The sequence below is a fragment of the Balaenoptera acutorostrata genome, chromosome 21 (assembly GCF_949987535.1).
Source record: "Balaenoptera acutorostrata chromosome 21, mBalAcu1.1, whole genome shotgun sequence".
Lineage (NCBI taxonomy): Eukaryota > Metazoa > Chordata > Mammalia > Artiodactyla > Balaenopteridae > Balaenoptera > Balaenoptera acutorostrata.
In genome coordinates, this window is record NC_080084.1 from 34,702,692 (window position 1) to 34,728,203 (window position 25,512).

At 40.8% G+C, this 25,512-nt stretch overlaps 1 protein-coding gene and 1 long non-coding RNA gene across 2 annotated transcripts in view; one reads left to right on the plus strand and one right to left on the minus strand.

Annotated features, from left to right (window-relative positions):
• VEGFC (vascular endothelial growth factor C) overlaps window positions 1-7,456 on the minus strand; it is a 97,759-nt gene extending 90,303 nt beyond the window's left edge. The window contains exon 1 of the mRNA XM_057537252.1: window positions 6,801-7,456. Coding sequence (XP_057393235.1) covers window positions 6,801-7,166 — 366 coding nt within the window. The 5' untranslated portion in view covers window positions 7,167-7,456. The remainder of the gene's footprint in view (window positions 1-6,800) is intronic.
• LOC130706105 (uncharacterized) overlaps window positions 7,441-25,512 on the plus strand; it is a 126,776-nt gene continuing 108,704 nt past the window's right edge. The window contains exons 1-2 of the long non-coding RNA XR_009006504.1: window positions 7,441-8,307; window positions 10,923-11,060. This is a non-coding gene — a long non-coding RNA (uncharacterized LOC130706105). The remainder of the gene's footprint in view (window positions 8,308-10,922; window positions 11,061-25,512) is intronic.

Consider the following 25,512-nt stretch of genomic DNA (forward strand, 5'->3'; position numbering starts at 1 on the left):
ATTTTCTACAATATTCCCTTCTGTTTCCCTCGAAGCTCTGGGCTCTCCAGCCAAAGGGGTCTGCTCCCAGTTGCCCAAACACCCCCTGACCGCAGTGGCATTACTAGCCTCTGTACTCTGCTCTCACACTTCAATATCCGAAATACCCCTCCCTCCCTCCTTTCCGTAACCAGCATCTACCCGCTTTTCACAGCTGACTCAACATCACCCCACCTTTCCCATGACTGCCCAGGCATCCCCCAGAAGCCTAGCCAACGACTTCTGGTAAAGCAGGAGACTCTTACAAAATCCCTTATACTGTCTGCGTTTATAGTTTAACTCATTTCTGGTATTTTTAATGAGTAAGTTTCTTGATTCCTGTTATAGACAGGAATCACTCACTCTACATTTTTTGTATCACTCACTTCATTGTAATTTCCTGCTTAGAACTGAAGCTGCCGCTAGTGAGAATTAAAATGCCCCTGAACTGAAGATTTAAATATGAGAATTTGGAGTGAAAAGTACATAAACCTGGTTCCAATGGGTAAAATGGAGGTAGGGGTGTCCACAGGGCCTCCTTCTTGAGTCCTTCCATTTCCCTTCCAGGCTGTCACTGAGGCAATAGGTGATTGAGGAAGGAAGCCCTTTGGAAAAGAACAGCTCTCCAATCCAATCCCTTACCATAAGCCCTGGGGATTGCATGAACTTCAGATCCCAGATTTTTCAAGAAACCCAGTACATATACATTTTAATTCTCCCCCAACCCCCAGCAAGGTCTATGGCAGCATCTCATAAATACATTACTATTTCTTCAATGAAGTTTAGATATATTCAAACTTAGAGGATAAATAAAGACTATAAATAGCTTTATGGCAGATCAGATCAAGGTTATAGCACCAAATAATTTATGAAAATGAGCTTTGGGGTTTCAGAACTGCAGAAAAGGAATCATCAGGAATCCCTTCTAACATCTGAAAGCTACTAAGGTGCTATCAGTACCAGGAAAGGGTAAGAATCCACCGGCAAAAGGTATTTTAATTTAAGGAGCCTATTTGATTCTATGATGGATGCCCAATAAAGCGAATTAAATCAACACAACTTCTTCTCTCTCCAACAGGTAAACTAGGAACTCTGAAAAAAAAGTAAATCAATTGAGGATTGGAAGCAGCTGAATAATCTGCCGGAGTAAATTTCAGAAGAAACAACTACACTGACAAATCTAAAATATTTACAATAAATTTTAGTGTTACATTATAAATCAAATGAACTATTACCTCTTATTGTTTAAAGTTCTCTGCTACACTAATATTTCTAATGTGAAAAATTAATGATACCTTAATTCACAACTTGTACAAATCTGAAGTGACAAATATGTGTTTTGCAACAAAAAGTAGGCCTGTGTAGTACTTAAAGAATGCTCTTATCCGCCAGGAATGATGTAACAGGTGAAAGGGGGAACAATGTAATGTTTAGAAGTTGGAGGAAGTATCATGCCTCTGCAACTGAAGTCTGTTCTTTCCAAATCCAATTAATCCCGAGAGGTCACTTGACATAGTAAGATCACAATGTTTCACTGAAGTTATATTAGTGCAACTTAGAAACTCTGTTCAATTATCGTCAGGAATTCTTGTTAGGCCTCTAGTTCTGCAGCCATTCTTACAACAGTACTATGGCTTAAGCCAGTTGTGATCTATCTTTAATCAGAGGGCACCACATGGTGAACCCTGGAAGAAAGTCCAAGTTTCTCTCAGATTGTTCTACTGTGGGGAACGTGGCCTAAATAAAAGTAATGAGGGGGCCCTCGCTGTACAGCAATACTTCTCTCTGCCCCCTTGCACGCTGCTACAACTTACAGGAGGAAGTGGGTGTTCAGCAAAGCCCAAAGGCTCAAACCCATTACCACGCTTTTCTAAAATACATGCTGCAAAAGTTTTTCTAAAAGAAAAAAGCTCTATTCTTGCCCCTGGTTGAGTCATTTGAGTCTTCGATTCGTCATCTTTAATAAAATATAATAACATCCATCTCCGGGAGATGTAGTGAAAAACAAAATGAAATTAACTTATAGATACTCAGGACATTACAGATATAACCTAATTATGTCAGACTCGGAGCCCCTAACATGAATTGATGCAGAGTGAGGTAAAGAGAGGAAGAGGGTTCAAAGGTTTCCACTTTCACAAACATTTCACATGTCCCTAATATTGAACTTCCTTTCTAAAGATTGATGGTTGGTTACTGTGAAAAAGTATGGGTATCTGAAGTACATCAGAGAAATATCATGAAGCAACAAGAAGCACAGAGCAGGCTGCAAGTAAGTGATTAAAAATTACAGCCAAATTTATGGCCTATTTTACTTGAATAAAATTTACCTTATTTCTAATGCAGGGTAATAGGATATGCACACTGTTAATTTTCCTTTAGGGACTGTAATAATACTTGTCAAGAGCTCAAATAGTTCTTTAAAGTTTAAGTCCTATTGATGCTAGACAGTTATTTTCCTTTTATGGGATGTAAATTTGTAAAGCTTATTTTACTTCTCCAAAGAGTCTTAAGTCTAGTAAAATCTTAGGTGACTTATGGAATAATGCCTTTAACTTCCAGCATACATCAGTGAAAACCAGTCTCTTCTCTTCTCTGAAGTGCAGTAGGACCAACATTTTCCTATGGTTATAATACTGATGCCAAGGTTAATTTCTCCCACTCCCTTACTTTTCATATTAATCAGTCACCAGACCTATGGGTTCTTCCTGTGTAACATCTCTTTCTTCGGTCTCCACTGTCCCCACTCTGCTCTATTTGTCACTTCCCTTCTAGACTATTACTGCTGCCTCTCAACCAGATCAGGCCCCCAGCAAAAGTCCTTCTGACCTCTAATCAATCCCATAAATGATTTCCAATAGCCTTCTTACTACCTATGTCTTTCAGGTGCTTAAATCATGAATAACCCTCCAAGACTCACAGCAAGACTCCCAGCATTCAAATTCCTTAAACTGATTCAGGCCATATACATTGTGATCTCCATCCACCTTGAAAGCTTATTCTTATTTAAGAGTCTTCACTGTTACTCTATATAACCCCTCAGCTGCCGTCAAACACTTCTACTTGCCCTCTCACTTTCTCACTCCATCCAAGACCTGAAAGGGATGCCTGTGTTTGATGTAGTCATCTGCTGGAAATTCCTATCCAAGTTACAGCTCAAGTTCTGCCCTAAGTCAAGGCACCCAGACCAACCAGGCCACATGGATGACTCTCTTGCCCAAACTTGAGGACACAGACATTGCTTCGGTACTCTTCCTCCAATATCTCACAGTATTTTTGTGCTTCAGCCTTTATTTTCCCTGCCTGAGTTGCAAGCTCCTTGAAGAGAGGAAAATGGCTTATGTCTTTTAAGATGCCCCATGCCTAACAGATTACCCTGCAAACTCAAAAACTATGTAATGAATATGATAAGACCAATGAAATTAGTCATTGTTACACACCAGAGATACTGAGTGTAAGACTGTCACTGTGCGTGAGAATGACTTAGGATGCTAGTTAAAAATGCATGTTCCTAGACCCAAGTCCAGAGACTGGCTGTTCTCAGGTAAGGAAAAAAAAAAAAAAAATTAAAGACCTGTAGGGAGTTCAGATGCAGTTAGCACAAAGATAGTATTCTGAGAAACACTGCCACTGATTAATTTGAAACAGTAAATAAAAAAATAAAATACCACAGTGTGCAGAATTATAAATGATGAGAAAGAAAATAAGGCATGTTACAAAATAGTTGCCATCATTAGGAAGTTTTTTTTGTGATAGTCACCGTAAACCATATGTACTTTCACTATGTTAATTGAAAACAGCTATTCCCATTAAAGCAACTAGTGTTAATACTAAGCTAATCATTTTTTTTTGCATTTAAACTATAAATGTAGGGATATTTAAAGTTATTTATGTAATACAGAAAATTAGATAAGTTACATTTGTCTACGCAATAATATTTGATCTTTTTGATTATTCACTTAATTGACACAAGATTGTACATCTTTAAGCTTTCTTTTGTTGAGTTCAATCTTTATTAACAAACGCATTTGCAATGTAAGATATGCTCTCCTTGCATTTACTACTCTAACAACCTGTAAGGATCTAGGTATTTAAACTCCCAGTCCAACCCACCTTTTGGAATAGAAGCATATTTCATGATATGAAGTAATGAAGTAATTCCTCCTTTTGTTAATCATAAACCAACCTTTCTCTTAAAACCACACTCAACTCCAACCAACCACAGTGAACCGGTTGTTCTCAGGTAAGGAAAAAAAAACCCAACAAACTCTATCTAATCTCACGTTGGCAAACGATTGTAGTTAGTAATCTAGTGCTTTTTCGAGGTTTTGCAGGTTTCTTTAGTTTGATGATAATTTTAAATATTTCCTCTTTTATCCCCATCATGTGTAGTTAATTTTAATTATATAATTAGGCAATACTTTGCTTGCCTTACTTTTCTGATGTTGACTTGCTTGCACTAACATCCTTGGGAAAAACACTTTAGAAGTTTTTAGTAAGTCTACAACCATGAATAATTAGAAAGAGGAACCTAACAACAGTACATATAGGTCTAGAAACAAGGAGATCTGGCTTCCATTTGTGATTTTACCTCCAATTTTCTGTGTGGCTTTGGGGATGAGGTGAAGAATGGGACGGCTAACCTTGGTTCACAGCCTGTGAGCTGTTTTCTATTTTATTTTAATATTAAAAAACACTTCTGAAGTGTAAATTACCAAAAATCTGCATTTATGGGGGATTATGCATATCTAGCGTCTTCTATTCACCTTCTGAAATCTCTTCTTGGTGTTTATGTAAAGCACAGAGAATTAATCAGCTCCCGTCCAGGGCTTACGTCCAAATGAGCGACTAGTCTTGTCCACTAGGGAGAGACATGGAGTCTTTGGACCACGTGTCTTGGCATTTTCACGGCAAGGACACAGCAGCTCGCCGGAGGCATTAATGACACACGCCCTCTCAGGCTGCTACTCAACCACTGGGGGACACTTTGGTGCGGGAGTAACACTCCGCCTTGTGGTCTGTGGAACTCAGAGCCTTACGCCGAGGTGCCATCACGTGGAAAAGCGTCCATACCGCACACAGAGTTATCAACCCATACTCACCATACAGAATATATAAAAGACGGTCAAATATGAAAAGCCAACAAGAATGCACAAAGATTCTCATGGCAAAGGGAAACTCTCATTACATCACCAGTGAAGACAATTTTGGAAACTAAAAACACATTAACTGTTATCCTCCAGCCGCATACAGACGTAAACACAGGTACACACGGGCCCATCCATCCATTCAGGATCCACCCAGCAGGCAGCGACTCTCACACAGGCTCTAGGCTTATCAGGACAGGCTGGTCCTTTCACCTCCTATTTCACGCTTTCTTGCCATAAACCGAAGTGAGTTAACATAGGCAATAGGGAGGAGTTTGCCTTCCTAAGTCATACTTTCAATAAATAGTTTGAGGAAACAGAAAGTGAATCGATACCATGAAATCCAAGGCATTTAAATTACAGGAAGTGTTAGTGGGTCTAAGGTTACATTTTTGTGGCATTTGAGGCGAGGAAGACTTTCTCAGGGCAATAATCACACCAATGTAAATATCTGCGTTGAAAAGTATTTCACAATGCACATAGAGCGCTCTTTTCTGAACTTTCATGTATATGTTTCTACGCCACAGTTTTTTTTCCCCCTTGATCCCACTGAACGACAAATTCCAATATTTCAATTTTTTTCCCAAAACTTAAACACAAAGGTATGTTGGTTTTTCGAAACTCAAGTCTTCTCAATCTTACAGCGTATTTCAAAATAAAACCGGGAAGGCAATTTAATTTGTACACATTCGATAGATGCTAATCAATAAAGTCCACTCGAGGGTGGCAGTGGCACACCCCCGGCCCTTCACTTGCCATCAGGTGAAATAAAGTGCTGCAATCTAGTTCCAGCCAGGGGTACTGCCAGTGTGTGAACCGAGACCTCCCGTCTTCTGTGGAAGACAAAACTTCTCCAGGAACTTAAGAACCCTCCTAAGCATAGGCTCCATCCTTAGGTCAGTTCTGAACTTTTAAGGTAAATAGATACTCTTTCAGGAGATCAAGGGAGAAGCGGGCACCAATACGATACGACACTTGCAAATCCGAATGTCTCAACAGTCTCCTGGCAACATTTTTTAGGCAAAGAGTTAAAACATCGCATGTTTAAAAACCAGCAAGGAAATCCACCTTACTTTTCAGTACTTGGCGACCGAATTTCAGAAACGCAGCGTTTACTAAGTTGAAAAGCCATGCCTGATGGTGATCGGAGATCCTGCTGCATCTCCAGCACGACCAACTGCTCCGAGTGAATCTGCAGTCCGAGGTCCTAAAGCCCGGTTCCTAATGCCACATCTGAAATTCTGCAGGAAAGCAAGCCCCGGAGGGCTGCTCACTCAAGCCCGGGAGGCGCTGGAGTCCCGCTAGCCTGCCAGGGACGAGCAGAGCCCACCCGACGGCTTGAACTCGGGCTCTCCCCGCGCCGGGGTCCAGGCGCGCTCGGCGCACCGGCGGGGGCCGCCCTCCGGCGGCTGCACGAGCGCTGTCACCGGCCACCTTCCGGGCCCTTCGCTCGCCTCACTTGCTGTCCTATTTTCTAGGAAAACCTTCCTCCCAGAAACCCTACCCTCGGCGCGGTAACCGTGGAGCCCAGGCACACAAGGTGAAACAGGAGCCCGCCCTCTGCGCACGTCCCGGGTCCTCAGCGACCCCAAGCCCCCCGCGGCCCGACCCCGCAGCGCACGGGCGCGCACCCACCTTGGCCTCGCCCGCGTCCGGCTCCGCGTCCGAGAAGCCGAGTCCCGACTCGAAGGCGGCGGCGGCGGCGGCGGCGGCGGCGGGCGCCCGGCGCGCACCCGGGAGCAGCGCGGCGGCGAACAGGGAACACGCCAGAGAGAAGCCCAGCAAGTGCATGGTGGACGGGCCGCGAGCGCGCGGGGCCGGGCGCCCCGGCGAGGCTGCCTCGCGGCTCGGCCCTGTCCGCGAGGGCCGCCCGGGGACCCCGCGGAGCCGCGGCGGCGGGAGCGGGTCCGGGCTCGGCGCTCCCGACGCTGCGAGCCGCTCTCCCGGCCGGCGCCCGCGAGGCGACGGGGTCAGGGCAGAGCCTCTCAGGAAACCGGACATCCGAGCGCCCAAGGCCGCGGCCCGCCAGGCAAGGCGAGGCGAGGCGAGGGCGCGGGAGGACGGCGCCCCGCTCGGCGGCTCGGCGCGCGCCTCGGGGAGCGAGGGGGGCAGAGCCGAGACGCCCCGCGAGGCTCGGGCCCTGCGGCGCCCCCGGAGCCCGCGTGCCCCCGCCCTCCCCTTCCCCGCGGCGGGGCGAGCCGGGCGGCCGGGCGGCGGGAGCGGCGGCGAGGCCGGGGAGCGCGGGGCGCGGGGCTGCGCGGCGGCGGGCGCAGGGGCAGGGCATGGCTGACGCGCCCTCTGCCTGCGCTTATGTGAGAGAAAGCGGCCGAGGGAGGGAGCGTGCCGAGCCCGGCCGCCCTCCCCTCGCCCTTTCCTAGGAAGCGGCTCCCCGCGCTCCGGGCCGCGCCGCCCGGCGCCCCTCCCCCCGCCCCTCCCCCCGCTCGCTCGCGGAGCGCGGCCCGGGGCGCGGGCGGCGCGGGGGCTCGGGGGCGCTGGCCCAGCGCCGGGAGGTGGCTCGGGAGGAGCGAGCCCGCCCTTTGTCCTCGGCAGCCCGGGGGCTCCGGTCCGAGTCCCGGCAGCCCGGCCCTGGGCGCCCTGCTCGAGGGGTGGAAGGAGCCCCGCACTCCAGAAGGGGCGAGAGAAAGTCAGCCCCGGGCGGAACCCCCGCCCGTTGGGCCACGCGGGGCCCGGGGCAGCCGAATGAGGGCAGGCCGCGGGGGGAAGGCCCGAGAGCGCAGACTCGGGGCAGATGCGGAAGGAGCAACTGGCTCCTCACCGAGAAGCTTCGGGGCGGCGTGGCTTTCAGTGAGAAGGGGAGTGACGGAGAGGCACGTGTTAAGCACGCTGTCGTCGGAAGCGACAAATGCCGAAGGCGACAGCATCTCCCGGTTGGCAAGGCACCCCGGGGCCGCTTGCTCCGGGTGGAGAGGCGACTTTCCCATCTGAGGCAACGCTCTGCAGGTTCTGCAACTCCCCTCCCCCCGGTTTACTTGAAGCCCCGGTTCCGCCCGGGACGGGAGCCCCCGCTCTGCGCGGCGGTCCATTGCCCGTTTGACGGTCAGCATCGCTAAGTGCTTCCTCCCATCTGCCCGTTGCTCTGCCTTCTGGACTTCACACCGTAAAGCGAATCTAACTTCCTTATGTGAGTTCTTCACATACTTTGAAAGTACCTGTCGTATTCTCCCTACGCTCGTATTCCTCCCCACCCGCCCCTTTTTAAAGACAGCTCCAAGCTCCCTCGTCCACCATAATTTAGTTCTCCATGTTCTTCAGATAGTGTGCGCCCCAGAACGTGACTCAGTACTGAAAGGGTTCCAGCAAGCCTGCAGAAAGGGTCTTCCTTGTCCAGACATCATACATGTGCTGATGCCGCCTTGGATGGAGTTTATTTTCTGGCAGCCAAATCAGCGTTGACTCACGCTACATTGAAAATCAACTGAATTCCTCAGAAATGTTTCGTGTGTACTACTGTTTAGTCACGTCCCCGTTACCCTACATCTGTGAAGTTGGTTTGCTGTGCCCAAGCTTTGAGCTTCGTTGTCTCTCTTCGTCAGGTGCTGTCCTCTCAGAGCGAGTCCATCATCGTAGCTTGCTGGGGTGTTTGAGGGTGCTGACGCTGTCAGGGTAGTAGTTCTCCCGCTGTCTTCCTGCTTCTCTGCCTATTTGATTAATTTGCCGTATTTGTCTTCAGAGACCGATAAAGCCCTGGAAAGGGAAGAGCTAAGGACAGATCTGGGTGGGATTCAAGTAGACGCTGGAGCTTCCTTTTAACCATTCCCTCTTCCACTGGTTCTCAACTTTGATTGCGCTTGGAATACCAAAAGGAGATTTCACAAACACGCATGCCTGAGTGCACCGTCAGAGATTCTGCTTGATTGGTCTGGGGTAAGATGTGAGCATCAGGGTCCTGATAGGCAACCAAGTTGAGAATCTCAGGTGTTTCCACCACTCCCGGAGCCTCGCATAGGGTGAGGATTGTGAAATCAACAGAATCAGAATGTGACCTATTGAGTATATTGTTTGTTTTCTTTGAAATACAGCAGTAAGCACATACAGACTTTATTTTTTTTTCCCCCTCTCAAAAATGTTATCTTCCTACTACAGTTATTATTTTAAGTAAAGGAAATCCTGCAAAAAGTATACCTGAGCGGGGAAAAAGAAATCAAAAATCCCAGAAAACAGTCCTGCGTTAGTTGTTTCAGGGCTTCTTTGTTTGTTTGTATGTTTTGGTGTTTCTTGCTTACCCCCTAGAAAATGTTTCCTACCACCAGCACACTCTGATGCATAAGAAGGGCCTTTTTCCTGGTTTGTGAGTTCAGCACTAGCTTCACACAGGACCTATTTTATAACCGGGCTTCTAAAACGATGATTTTTCCAAGAGTGTTCCTCAGTGGAAGGAAATTGAGGAAGGGGAGTTAGGGAGCGGGGCTCCTCTTGTCCTCTCCCCAGACCCCAGCCAGAGTGACACCGCTTGTCTGTCTTATGTATTGGGTTTCTGTTTTGTTTGAAGGCACATAATGATAATACTGTATTCGTTCTGTGTTCTCCAGTATCCATCCGCACCATCTTCTTTAGTTCATTTATTTCTGATTTCAGTTATTCTGCCCTCTTGCTTCTTTAATTTTACTTTGTTGCTGTATTTCAAACTTCTTTAGTTGAATTCTTAGATTGGTTGTCTTTTGTCTTTCTATTTTCTGATGAACATACTTTAAAAATATGTTTCCATCTAAATTCTGCTTTACCTGTATATTTGCCACTTTTGGCCTGTTGTGCTTTCTTTGCTGAACAGTTGTAAATTTATCTTAATTTCCTTATGATTTTTTTCTTTACCTGAAAAGTTATTTTATTTTCTTTTTCTAGTTTACAGACTGATGGAATTTTTGTTATTAATTTTTAATTTTATTATATTTAGTTGTATTATAGATTATGTTGATTTTAGAAATGCATGGAGGCTTTCTTTGTGACTTTGTACATGCTCAGTTACTAGAACTCATTCTCTGTGTGCTCTCTTTTTGTTGGATATTAAGTTTGAGCTTATTAATTATAGTATTCAAATCTTGTTTGGAAGTGGCTTGTTAAAAACTCCAGTTATAATTACTGACTTTATTTTCTGGTTCTAACTGTAATTCTTTCAGTTATTTCTTTATATAATTTGATGCTATATTGCTAAGTCCGGGAGGTTCATGATGACTGTATCTTTGTGATGTAATTTTCCTTTTACTAGTGTATAATGTCCATATTTGTAACTTCTGATGATTTCATTTGAAATTCTACTTTCTCTAATATTAAAATCTTAGTCTTTGAGAATTGAGACCATCTGTGATCATGACTTAGATAAAATGATGGAAACTTAAGTCAACGTGATTTAGTTGTTTCTTCTAGGAAGCTTTCGCCTGGGAAAGATAAGATTGTAAACTAATAATTAAGTCCACTGTTTGCTTCAGGAAATGCTCACAAATCTGTATATTGAAGATAGCAATCTCACTCTGACAAACACCCTGCTTGTCAATGACATTTTGTTTATCAAGACCCTCACTCCCCTGTGTCAGCCAGTCCTAAACTACTACATCATGAACTTTGCCCAGTCCTACTCAGTTCTGCACTTTTGCAGACCCACTTTAACCTACTCAAGTCCAGACCCCAGAGTCCTACAATTATTCTACTTAACTCTCTTGAAACACTGCTTAGACTCTGTCAAAATGGTATTCTCCTGTACTGCAATAAGTTATACTAAATGTGAGTTTTGTTTGTTCAAAGGTTTGCTGGTGATATTTTGGGGAGTTCAACGACCTGGACGTCCTACCAAGATCCTATTGATACTTCCCTTGCTTGCTGCTGAAGCCTAAGACCTTCAATTCAGAAACAGGGGAAACCACTGAGGCCTACAGTGAGGGGGTAAGTCTCACACTGGATCTCAGTTCCAATTTCTCTTCGTCAGGCTACCAAATGCTAAGTGTATTGTGTCCCCTAAGAATCCCTTTCAGGAACGCTTTGATTCTTTGATCTGATTTGAAAACAGTGTATCCTTGGTTGAAAGCTGCCTCATTACTACGACGTTGCTTTTTGTCACTACACTTCATTACTTTCTGTTGGTAGTTGATAGCAGGAAGTTCATGTCCAAACCTTCCAAGAGCTTAAGATTTGTCAGGTTTGCCTTTGGAGATTGCCTAGCCACTAGGTTGGAGAGCCCAGGACATAAGGTGAACAAACCACTGATTGGACCGACTGTTGCCAGACTTTCATGGGTTTGTCTCAGACTAAACCCAAGTTCCTGTCTCCTACAGGCCAGGTTCCTGCCCCGTACATATAGGTACATTCTAATACATGTGAGCCTCTTTCTAAAGGGCATAATTTTACCAACAATTATACAGCATTTCAGTGGCCATTTGGGGAAACTTTTCATGAGAACAAAATGGTTCCTTTGAGAAATGCCTTAGAATGGACATGGAGTAGATCTTCAAACTTTCAGTGATCTGTATTTTTTTTAAATTGTTTAAAGGAAGCTTGCAAGAGAAATTCAGATTCCACAGTTGCCTCTCTAACTATTCTGTGGAAGAGACAAATGAAAAATGCAAAAGGCTATCTTTTAGATCCGCCCAAATCATAACTTGAATCTATTACAAAAACTTTCATTTTACTACCCCTCTTCTTTCATCCCGTGGCCCTCTCTTATCCTTTGCCCCTACAGTCTTTCCGACTAGCTTCCCTTTCCTTCTGGCCAGCCAGAAACTCTAAAAGCTGAATTGGCTCTGAAAGTTAACCAGATCAGAACAAGCCCCTTATGGTGGAATTTAAGCTCTGGTCATGGTCTGACCTGAAAGTGGTTTTCAAAGACTTTCCAAAGCCTAGCCGGGTCGGCAGAAATTTAGAGAGCAATTTACAATAGTTCTAGGAACATGTAATTCCGGGCTCCCAGATCTACATCAATTCATTTATATGTTATTAGGAACCACATGTGCAGTAAAACTGAATGGAAAAGGCACTGTGAATACCCTGAGTATGACTTTAGAATCCTCAAATTCCATAATAAAACCAGAGGAATTTAGAAAACTATGAATTATTAGACAACGTTTTTGGAGAACATGCTCCAAAACAAACAAACAAAAAGATGAATACACTGGAGACTTTCAGGATAGGCTTTTTAACACATTTAGAAAACATTCAGGTGTAGCTCTTGGAGATGATGTGAACAGCTCTTTCCCATTTCCTCTGAATGGCCTTAAGTCAGAAATAGGGGATTTAATAGACAAGCGAAAGCTGGAATGGAAAATAGTCCTATTGCCAGACCTCCAAAACTTTGATGAGCAAAACAAAAGGGGAAAAAAAGGGAAATCAATGGAAGCTACTCCAGTGTAGTACCAAGCACTCAAATTTCCCATTTACCCTTCAAATCCCAAAGACTAACTGAAGAGTGTTCTTTGCGACACAACCTGTTTTGGAGGATGAAAAGAGTTATTGAGAAACATCACATGAGGATAATCTCTGTCACCTTCAGAGGGACTGCTTGGTGTCACCAGAAGCCTTCAACTGGAATGTTGCAAAAGTTTTATGCCAAACCCCAAGGAGGATACATTGATCACCGTACTTTCTCGTGTCGTTGAGAAAATTGCATTAAGGTTGCTGTTGCTGTTTGCGTGTCTCACCTGCACCAGATTAACCCCAGGAAAACTGTAAAGATGGGACATGGATGAGAACTCAAGTCTCAGGATACCCTTGAACACCTGCAAATGGGTTCTACAATTACACCTTGTTATGGAGTTTGAACGTCCTACTCAATATGTGCTAATTTTCAAGGTGGAACAAAACTTTTGTTTGCTGGAAAGGTATGGTTCGGACGGTAGCAAAAAAGTTAACTTGACTTTGTGTTTCCAAACTGGAGAATTCCAACCTATCTCTCCACCATTAGAGGCACTCATTTTACTGGGATACTTACTGGAGAACTTTGCAAATCCTTGCTGTTTACTCAGAAATCGTATTGGCCCTATCACTTCCAATCCTCATGAAAAGCAGAGAAAGTCAGTGGTATTTTTAAGCTCAAATGTGTACTCACTGACTCTCGTCATAAAAACACATCACAGGTTTTCCTTTAAGGCTGTGTATTTCTCCCCCAGTTTGGGGGTCTACCTTGCAGATGTGGCAAAACACTGTAAGGGATTCCTGCAAGCAATAAAACCAGTCTTACCACCAAGAAGTATGAGTTGCATTTCCTTCATATTCTCCGAAGTGGCCTCTACATGCCCTAAAAAACAGAGACTTTGTCATCTGGAAAAGACACCATTGAAAAAAAAAAAAAAAAAAAGGCCTAGGACCCACAATGGAAAGGAACTGTCGGGTAATATTGAACACTAGAACACAGTTAAACTCCAGAAAGTGAAAACCTATATTCATGTGTCCTAGCTAAAAAAGACACAGGGTTTAACCCACTGACAACAGAATTGACATCCCTTTAGGACGCTTAAAATTAGGGATTCTTAAGAAATTTTTAGAGGCAGATGGTCTTCAGATGGAAAGAGCTTGCACCTCAGGGCTTTGTGTCAAGATGGTGATTGCAGGACATGACCAGCTTCCACTCCAGGCCTACAGAACGAGATTTAGATGACTGTGGCTATGCTTGCATCTGCACACTTTTTTTTTTTCTTTAAGCTGTTTTTCCTTAGCTATTTTCTTACATGATTGTAGCCTTAAGGTTCTGGGTAGTTAACCAACCATAGTTATTTCTTAACCAGTGAAAAGTCAAGGTCTCTAACTTTAATATTATTTCCTCTCTCTGTAGTCATTTCTTGCTATGACTCACATACTGGGAGAAATGTGTGCATGTTTTGTCCAAAACAACCAACCAAACAAACAAACAATAAAGTTCTCTGTTTTGCACACATTTCCCTGTGAGGGCCAACCAGCTAGTGGCAATCCTTTGTTAGGAAGTATTTGGTTTTATCCATAATTGGACTCAACCACAAATTGGCTCTTTTTGTGGAAGAGAACACAACAGGACAGGTAACCAAAATTAAAAACTCCTTAGAAACAGAGTTTCTGCCACCACTGAAACCATACTCAAGGACCATTTCTCAGAGATAACGTCTATAAACAAACTTTCATGGAGGAAAGACTCAGAAAGGGAACAAGGAACAGATGGTTTGTATTTAAGACCTGTCTCACATTTACAGATCTTACAAAGAAGGCTTACTATGGAGGGAATTTGATTGCCTATCAGATTTACCCTGAGTGACCCTTGGTGAACCTCTCTTCTCCACATGGGGCTTATGCGAATAGTATATTAGTTCACATATATAAAGAATTTAAAATAATACTTGGCATTTAATAGTCCCTCAATAAACTTTGGATAGAGCATGAATAATAGTTACAAATTCATATATAATTGTAAGTTATTAATGTCATGTCTGATATATTTATCTTGATTTCTTTCTTATGTTTTTTTTTCACCCTTGTATTTAAATGATTATTCAAATAGATATAAAATTCTAACGTGGACTATCTTTTCTTAAGCACTTTGCAAATGCTATCCTGTGGTATTCCTCCATCAAATAATGCTTCCAAGAAATCTGAGAAAAATAATCATTTATAGCCATATAGTGACTACTAATGTATTTTTATGGGTTTCACATATTCTAATGTATTTAGTACTTCCAACAATCTTATGACATAGAAATTATTATTATCTTTATTCTATAAATGAGGAAACTGAGCTATGGGGAAGTTAGATATCTTGTTTAATTTTAGAGCTAGAGCTAGTGTTCGCCAAATTCAAAGTACTCTGGATCTGGCATCTAGGAGATCAAGCACTGCCCCCTACTGCCTCCTAAAGAATGTTGATATGATGCTTTTCCTGGTTTCATGATCTGCCGTTTCTTGTTGGGAACTTTTAGAATGCTTCCTTTGTCTTTGATGTTATTAAGTTTTACTGTAGTATGTCCAGAGTGATTTATTTATCACCTCTGGCACACTTTGGGATCTTTCAGTCTGAGTTCATGTTTGTTTATGGGTGTATGTGTGTGTTATATCTGTGAAATTATGGATCACGTCTTCAAATAACTTATGCAAGCTGTTATATTTTCCCTTTATATTTTTCTAGGATTTATTGTATACAGATACTGACATTTAACCTTTATTTTCATGTGTGTTGGCTTTTCTTGTGTTTATTCCATCTATTCATCCTTTCCTCAGGCATTCTAGAATTTTTCGTCTGATTTTGAACTTACCTTCCATGGTGTGTGTCAATGATTCTTCTCTTTCTATGTATATATACATATGTAACTTTCCTGCCATGATACACCTGTTTTATAAATCACTTTTTTGACACTTTCCTGTGATTATTAAAGGATTATTGAAATTCCACCACTCCCCAATTGTGATTGTACATCCTACCCTCACACTCAAGAAAGAATAGTGGAAAACCAGTTCATGAGTGTGATGTTATGAGAGTGAAAATTTTGATTGACTTTTTGAAAGCATCTAATTTACAAACATGAGTCGTATAATCATTATAATTAACAAACTACTTGTGGCCCATCTCATAACTGATTGGAACAATTGGTGTTCATGCTACTGTTTTTCAGTGTCCGTGTGCTTATAGCATTGGTTCCAAACTGCCTCCTATGGGATGCAGTTTCTTTCACAATATTATCACAGCCCCACCTTTCTAGCTTAGTTTCCCATTACTTTCCTTTTACGTGTCCTGTTTGCCAACGCTGCTTGAAGAATTCTCATTCTCCAATCATACCAGATAAACTCTCATGTCTGGGAATTTTTTAGCTATTTCCATAGGAGGAACGATTCTTTCCAGTCTTGAGGTTCATTGAAATACTTTTTTTTAAGGTCACGGTCAAATATTTCTTTCTAATCCATCAGAGTGAATTCTTTTCTCCTTTTGTCACTAGAGCACTCTAATATAAATCTTCATTTTTGGTGTGTATTCCGTGATCTACATGTACGTTTCTCTCCTTGGATGCTTACTTCTTAAAGATATTTTCTCAATGATGGGCGTAGTGCTTGGAAAATTATAAACATTTAGTAAATTATTGAACGATGAGTGAGTCTCTTGTTTCTCTGATTAACCAAAGCACCGTTGTTTCTTCTTTTTAGGCTCTTTCTCTTTCTTCTTTCCTTCTCCTCCTCCTCCTCCTGCCCATCCTCCCTCTCCACCCCTTTCTCCAAATCACAGTCTGATAAAATTATATTTGCCTCTGCCTTAGCCCTTGCATTTAACTGTAACCAGCTTGAATGTAGGGACTGGATCTCCCTCGTCTTGGTCTTCCTTGTAACGTTAGCGCAGTGGTTTGTTGAATGTAATTAAAAGTGAGCAAGGAATTTGAAACAAAAACTTATTTATTTATTTATCCATTTCTTGATTGATTGATTCATTTATTATTTTAACAGCTTTTGTCTGAGATATAAGTGACATACCATAAACTGAACATACCTAAACTGTGGAATTTGATACATTTTGACATATGCACACACCCATGAAATAATCACCACGATCAAGATTGTGGACCTATTCATCACCTTCAAAGGTTTCTGTGTGTTACTGCCTTCTGCTTTCTCATCTCCAGGCAACCATTGATCTGTTTTCTATCAGATAGATGTGTGCGTTTTCTAGAATTGCATGTAAACGAAAGCATACAGTATGTACTCTTTTGGGTCTGACCTCTTCTTTTCAGCATGATTATTTTGAGATTCATCCATGTTGTTGAGGACATGTAAAGTTCACTCCTTTTATTGCTGATCAGTATTCCATAGTATGGACAGAGATACCATATTGTGTTTATCCATTCACCTGTTGATGAACATTTGCGTTCCTGTTTTTGGCTATTACAAACAAAGTTTATATGAACATTCATATACAGGTCTTTGTATGACAAAAGGACAAAAGCTTTCATGAGATGATCAGATGGTTTTTCTTTTTTAGTTGCTTAGTATGGTGAGTTACATTGATTGGTTTTTGAGTGTTAAACTAACCTTCTGTTGCTGGAATAACCCCCAGAGTTTGTAAAGAATTGGTATTCTTTCTTTCTTAAATGTTTGGTAGAATTCACAGTTGAAGCCATCTGGACCTCAAGTGTTCTTTGTAGTAAAATTTTTAACTGTAAATTCAGTTTCTTTAGTGGATGTAGGTCTCTTCAGATTAATGATTTCTTCTTGAATGAGTTTTGGTAGATTTTACCTTTCAAGGATTTCTTTCATTTCATTTAAGTTGTCACACATTCATTGGCATAACAGTTTTCATATTACCTTCTTCCTTTTTAATAAATCTGTATGGTCCATCATGATGGGGTTCATTCCTGAGATATTAAAAGCTTGTGCCTTCCCTCTCTCTTTCCTGATCAGTCTGGCTAGAGGCTAATCAATTTCATTGGTCGTCTCAAAGAACCAGCCTTTATTTCATTGATTTCTCTCAATTTTTTAATTCTATTCCATCGATACTACTCTTCATTATTTTCTTCTGTCTAGGTTGGGTTTAATGTATTTTTTAAAAATTTCCTAAAGTAAAAGATGTCACTGATTTGAGACTTTTTGTCTTTCATAATATAAAGTTTTAGTTCTATAAATTTCTCTCTAAGTACTACTTTAGCAGCTTACCACACATTTTGGTATGTTGTGCTTTCATTTTCATGCAGTGAAAAGTACTTTCTAATTTGCCTTTTTATTTCTTCTTTGACAAATAGGTTACTTATAATTGTGTTTTATAAGTTCCAAATATTTTCAGATGTTCTAGAGTTCTTTCTGTTACGTCTAATTTACATTGTGAACAGAAAACATGGTATGGCTTGAATCTTTTTAAATTTATTAAGCCTTATTTTCTGGCTCAGAATGTGATCAACTTTGGTAAATGTTCAATATGCACTTGAAAAGAATGCATATATATTCTTCCACGGTAGGGTGGAATTTTCTGTAAATGTCAATTCAGTCAAGTTGACTGATAGTGTTATTCAGTTCTTCTGTATCCCTTCTGATTTTTGGTCTACATGTTCTATCAATTATTGAGAGAGGAGCATTGATACCTCCAGCTGGGTTTGTCCATATCTCTTTTGCAGTTGCATCAATTTTTGTTTCATGTATTTTTAATCTCTCTCGTGTGTGCTATATTTTATCCAAAAATTTTTTGAGGGTAAAAAGGGGGTCTGATAATAATTACACTGTAACAATAGACATAAACCTCAGTTGTCCTGGGAATACTGGTACATATATTCAATCTGCTTAAAAAGTGACAGAGATCTATTCTTATGTAATATGAGTCCGTAGGTGGGAAGTACAGGGCTGATGTGTGGCGGCTGCACTTTCACCAGGGTCAGAGCCACTCAGTCTTTCTGCTTTTTGCTGTCTGTCTCAAGGCTGCTATCTCAGGGTTGTCCTATTACTCACAAGATAGGAGCTAGAGCTTCAGGCTTCATGCTCACAGCCCTTGATTTCTCATTCTCACTGGTCATTAGATTACAGAGTTCTGCATATTTTACTTGCTCAAACTGGTGCATTGAACAAGAAAGATTCACAGTGTATAATTAGAAATCCCTATTTTTTCCACTAGTGCCTGCTTACACTTACTCCTGCCCGTTGCATGAAAATTTAGGCGGGCTCAAAGAGTTTTCTGCTCATTTTTAGATAATAAAAAGTCTTCCAGTTCCTTCTAGACATAGAAACAGTCTGAATTTTGTAGTTTTTTGCTGTAATTCAGTTTCTTAATAATATCTATAAAAAGAGTTCCTATCTTTGTTAAACTTGCAGCCTTTCTCCACTACTGGTCCTGTTGCCGTCTCACTACCAATGGCAGGAAGGGGCTGGTTATAGTTGCTTTATGTTGCTACTCCTCAGCCTCCTTGCTAGCTGAAGTTTTTGATGCTTTGATGTCAAGGTAAGGGAAGGGAAAGGAAAAAAGGAGAGAGGTATGGGGATAGAAGGAAGAAAATTATCTCCTGACTTTTACTTGCCTGATAGTCTACCTTCAGTATACTCTGAGCTTGGCGTATGTTAGGAGCTAACTCTCTTTGTCTACTGCCGTTCTTTTGAAACCCCTTGTACCAATAGGAGTGTTACACCTGGAGTTTGCTTGAATTGCATGGATTCATTAACTTTCCAGCTGACAGCTTATGACTTAGTTCCCAGCCAGATCCCATATGCCCTGTAGGAATTCATGATGATGTAGTGATATCCTTAGACTTCTACTTTTAAATTAATACCCTTATTTACTACAGTGCTGAAAATGGAATGGAAGAGTTTATGAGCAAATAAGAGTCAGGATACAATAATGAGAGTTCGGTCAAGAAAGGACATAAATCTAACTAGGATAGTGGCAATAGAAATGGAAATAGCCGGACTGATTCAAGAGAGGTAAAGTTTACAATACTTTGTGTTTTATTGGACATAAGAATGAGCAACAAGAAAGTTTTAGAGCTAAACCTCAGGTTTTGGCTTTTACCACTGGATTGATGATGGTGTCATGCAGCAAGATATAAAAGCTGAAGAGGACCAGGTGTATGCAGGAAGGTTGTAAGTTCCATGTTGGATACGCGGCGTTTCAGTCACCAGTGATTCATCCACGTGGAAATGTTGAATACTTAGCCAATATACGAGACTAGATCCCAGAAGAGAAGCCTGGGGCTCAAAATATACATTTCTGAGTAATCAATGTTTGATAATTAGAGCTGTCAGAGTGAAAAGTGATCAGTTCCAGAGAAAGTATTAGGTGAGAATGGAAAACTCTGAGACCAAGCCTCGGTGGACACGATCGTAAAAAGTCAAGAAGAAGAGGATAAGCCTGCAAAGAAGCACGAGGAGTGGCCTGTGAATTAGAAGGAGAGCAAGGAGATGGGGCTGTCACAGAGGTCTAGAAAAGAGAGTGTATTAAATAGAGGTGTCCACCAGCAGTGTCAAATCCCGGCAAGAGAGTAAGATGGGCTCTGAAGAGCATGCACTGGAACACTGCTGACCTGATGGAAACAGTTTGGTGTCATGTTGGAAGCATAAGGCTTATTTCAGTAGGTTGAACAGACAAAGGGAAACAAGGAGATAGAGACAGTGAGTATAGAAAATGTTCTGGAAAATGTGTGGAGGAAAGAGAAGAGAGAGTTCAGGGGTAGCCAGAGGGGGAACTGAGGTCAAATTTTGCTACCTTCATTTCTAATTAAATATTATGTATGCATTAAAATTGTGTTTTCAAGGAATATGGAATTTCATGGACAGACATTCAGGATAAAATAGAAGTACAATAGGATCACTCATATATACACTCATACACCACACGATCGGTGGCCTGTTGAATCTGCGAATGAGGAACCTCAGATACGGAGGAACCTCAGACAGGGAGGAACCTCAGATAGGGACGGCTGACCGTAACATTATAGGGCTGCTCTGAGGGTCAGTGGCCCAACCTCTGCTGTTCAGGGGTCGACTGGATAAGCAATGTAGAGATCCATACAATGGAATATTACTGAGCCATAGAAAAAAAACAAAATAATGCCATTTGCGGCAACATGGATGGACCTAGAGATTCTCATACTGAATGAAGTCAGACAGAGAAAGTCAAATACCATATGATATCGCTTATATGTGGAATCTAAAAAATGGCTACAAATGAACTTATCTGCAAAACCGAAATAGAGTTACAGATGTAGAAAATAAACTTACAGTTACCAGGGGTTAAGGGGAGGAGGGATAAATTGGGAGATTAGGTTTGACACATACACACTACTATATATACAATAGATAACTAATAAGGACCTACTGTATAGCACAGGGAACTCTACTCAATACTCTGTAATGGCCTATTGGGGAAAAGAATCTAAAAAAGAGTGAGTATATGTATTTGTATAACAGATTCACTTTGCTGTACACCTGAAACTAACACAACATTGTAAATCAATTATACCCCAATAAAAACTTTAAAAAAAAAGCTAAGTTCAGGAAAAAAGATGATATGGGACTGCAAATATCTAAAAGTGTTTGGAATTAAAATCTAACTTCATTTAAAAAATTAAAAAATAAAGTATATGTGAAGGTGTACATAGGTTATGTGCAAATACTAAGCTATTTTATATAAAGGACTTGAGCATCCATGGACTTTGCTATCCACGGGCATCCTGGAATCAATCTCCCTTGGATACTGAGGGACAACTGTAATTTTGTAAATGGCATTTCTTGAATCCAATCCAAAGACTTTATTACCCAAAATTATTAATAGAAATTCCTTCTTTCCTTCCATCCTTCCTCTTCCCTCCCTCCCTCCTTCCTATCTTCCCTCTTTCCTTCTCTCTTCTGTAACTCATCGTCTCTTATCTGTCTCTGTATGGCCATCCATCTGGATAGACAGCCATCTATTATCTGTTTTTCTCACTTTTTTCCTGCAGAATTTATGTCAGTTTGTAATATTTAAACAGTATATAAATTAAAAACAATTAACAGGATAATAAGCTTAGGAAAATATAATGAAGAAGGACTAAAGAGGAAATAAAAAGTATGTGAAATAAATGTCACATATAGCCGAGTGAATTACTTTATCAATGAGCATTATTCATAGTCAGCCAAATGGCTATTTGTGTTTAATACAACCTTAAGTTCATGACAGAATATATTTAACCATCCGTTTTTTCACAGGTTATTTTTGAGGTTTTGGTTTTAAAGAAAACAAGATATTTATAGGAATTTCATTATAACAAAATGACATGCACATAAATATATAGTTGTTTTAGAAGCGGAGTGATTTCATCCATAGTTATTACATTTTAGGTTACAGATAAGCTGCAAAAGAAATAACAGGAAATGCCTCTTTTCTGAAAGAATACTGTAAAGTACTATAGATAACATCACTTGCTATTTGCATTGAATAGGTCCTTTAGAGTTGACAGCATACATGAATAATTACAGTATACCTTATTTTTTCTACAGTAATCTATTGTTTAGTAAAATAACATTTATTCTGAGAGAAATTCACCTAACGTTGTCATGTTTAAAAATGATGATCATATCTAAGAAGGCATTAATAATTCGGAATGTCTGTAAACTAGTTTAAGCAAAAGTCAAGGTGGCAAAAGAAAATTCCTTTAAAATTATTGATTGGCAGAAAAATACGGCATGAGTTTCATAATTTTGAATTAATATTTTTAGCTTGTGCCTTCTCACTTCTTTTCTCTATATAATCTGAGCTCCTAAATTCATGTAGATAGAGCAAAAGAACAAGCAGTGGACAAAAGTACAGGTGGAAACTGCAGATGTCACATGCACGGATCCTGGGAAAATCTATATTCAAATCATTCTAGAATTGAGATACATAAATACCCTGCCTCAGAAGCAACTTTGGTAAACTTTTTTTCATCACCACCCTTGGGAAGAATGATTTCTTACATTTGTCTAAATCGTTCATCTGCATCTTAAAATAAATTTCACCTTGAATTGCCCTCGTAGAAGATAAGATCACCAAGTAACACTCTTTTTTGTTGTTGTTTGTTTGTTTTTGTTTTTTATTGGAGTATAGTTGCTTTCCAATGTTGTGTTAGTTTGTACTGTAGAGCAAAGCAAATCAGAAACAAATATTGTATATTAATGCATATATGTGGAATCTAGAAAAATGTTAGGTATGATCTTATTTCCAAGTAACACTCTTTTAAAGAAAGTTTACTCAACTCACTCTTAATCGCCAGGATAGCTTACATTCAACTTCTTCTTTTTTTTTTTTTTTTTTTTTATTTATGTATTTTATTTATGACTGTGTTGAGTCTTCGTCTCCGTGCGAGGGCCCTCTCCAGTTGCGGCAAGCGGGGACCACTCTTCATCGCGGTGCGCGGGCCTCTCACCGTTGCGGCCTCTCTTGGTGCGGAGCACAGGCTCCAGACGCACAGGCTCCAGACGCGCAGGCTCAGCAATTGTGGCTCACGGGCCCAGCCGCTCCGCAGCATGTGGGATCCTCCCAGACCAGGGCTCGAACCCGTGTCCCCTGCATCGGCAGGCAGACTCTCAACCACTGCGCCACCAGGGAAGCCCCCCAACTTCTTCTTAATTATGGTCTCTTGAATTTATTATTATTTAGCTGATCCTTCTATATCTTTATTGGGCCTGTATTTTTTTTGTCCTTATGGCTTATATCACTTAAACTTCTACAAGTGAATTCAAAACTGGTCAGACTATTGTCTTATCAGCCAAAGCAATTTTTATTTCTAATAGTACACCACCTATGTCATTATTTAATTTTAACTGTCTATTGGGACTTTTAAGTCTCTCTAGGACAGTGGATTTCAAAGTACAACCCCCAGACCAACAGTGATAGTATCACCTGAAAACTTGTTAGAAGCAGAAACTCTCAGCCCTGCTCCAGAAGCCTGCTAAATCAGAAACTCAGGGAGCGGTGCCTAGCAATCTTTAACAAGTCTTACAGGTGAATCTGATATACAGTAAAGTTTGAGAATCACTAATTTTAAAATCCCAGTACCCGTGCTGAACCCCAGACCAGTTCCATCAGAGTCTCTGGGGGTGGGGACTGAATATCAGGTTCTTTAAAATACTCCCTTGAGGGACTTCCCTGGCAGTTCAGTGGCTAAGACTCTGTGCTTCCACTGCAGGGGGCGCAGGTTCGATCCTTGGTCAGGGAACTAAGATCCCGCATGCCTCATGGTGTGGTTAAAAACATAAAATTAAATTAAAAAATTAAAAAAAAATACTCCTTTGGCGTTTTTGTACAGCCATGATTAAGAGCCACTACTCTGGGAAATAATTCCTAAAGTCTGAGATACTGGGCTTCTGATCGTATGGTATACCTGTGTCCCTATTTGCTTAGTATCCTCTGCACCCAGCAGATGACAGGAGCCCTTGTTATAAATATCAGGGAACATGTACTACGTGTTCAGACAGTTGTATCAGTAAAACTTAGAAAAACAAATACTCAGAACTTAATTTTAATGATCAGATTTGGGATCAGCACCTGTCATCAAATCACTTTTACTTACCCTAAATAACCAACAGTCCCCAGGTTCTACCTCCTGTCTCTCTGATTTTCCTCTTCTCCCACATGAATTCTATTCCAGCTTGTCTTTTTACCCGTAGGTTTTACTCTATAAATTTCTTCATCCATACTATTGGTCTTTCAGAAATTCATATCTGCTTATGTTTCTTTTTTGCTTAAATCCTGTCAACAGCTCCTTATCACCTGCGAGATAAAATTCATGCGTATTTGTGTAGCTGTTTTTCCATAGACTGCTCTCCAGCATGTCCTATCTTCTAAGATATTAAATCACTTGGAATTCCGTGAATAAGCTTTGCCTTTGTTAATGTATAGCACATTTTTAAGTTCTAATAAGTGTGTCTTTAATGAATGAACAGGACTACCATTTAGTGTGTTAAAATATAAACAGTGAGGGGTTTTAGCTTCTGGTAACGGTGGACTAAGCCAGCTACAGATAACAATGATAAAATCTGTCTCATTCCCTTCCTCCCCCAAAACTTCTGACTATTGGAAGTCAGTGAGAAAGTTGCCAAAATCAGACAGAAACTGGAGGAGTATCTACTCTCAAAAGGCAAAATGAAACAAACCTACACTGTAAGAAATGCTAATAGAAGCTTGTTAGGCTAGAAGGAAATTACACAGCAGGTAGAACTTGGCTCTGTAGGAAGGAATGAAAATCACCAAAACTGTAAATATGTAGTTAAATATTTTTTAAAAATTAAAAATCTGTAAATACACACCCATATTTTAGTTTCTTAGACAAAGCAATAACTAACATATTGAGGGATTTATAATGTGAATAAATTATAAAGGGAGATGGAAATGTTCCATATCTTGATGGGTTTGGGTTGCATAGCTGTATCCATTTGTCAAAATTTTACTGCTGAGATTCCAAAGCCTTTTTGTATATCTTATACCCAAATTAGACCTATAGTAATAATATGAATAGTCCTTATTCATACCCATAAAGTAATTGTCACTATCATTATTATTGTTAATGTTATTGAGTGAGAAGTAGGAAGTAGGAAGTCAATCAGGTATAGATGTAAGAAAGAACTTTTATAATTATTGAAGCTGAGTAATGGAAGGTGGCAATTCATTATACTGTTGTCTTTGCATGTGTATGATATTTTCTGTAATTAAAAAGTAAGAGAAAATGTAAATAGTGACTATCTCAGACTTTTCTAACACCATTCAGTAATTAGATCATGAGAAAGGTATTTCTGAAAAGGTACACCTTTTGAGAAAGCTATTCTCAAAATCAACACAAGGGAACATTAATGGTCCTTTTCCCCTAAATTTCTTCTCTGGGTGTTCTTCTGTTTTGTTTCAGGAAGCTGTTTCGTTACTAGTGATTTGAAATAAAAATCTCAATAATAACAATAAAAAATAAAATTAATAATC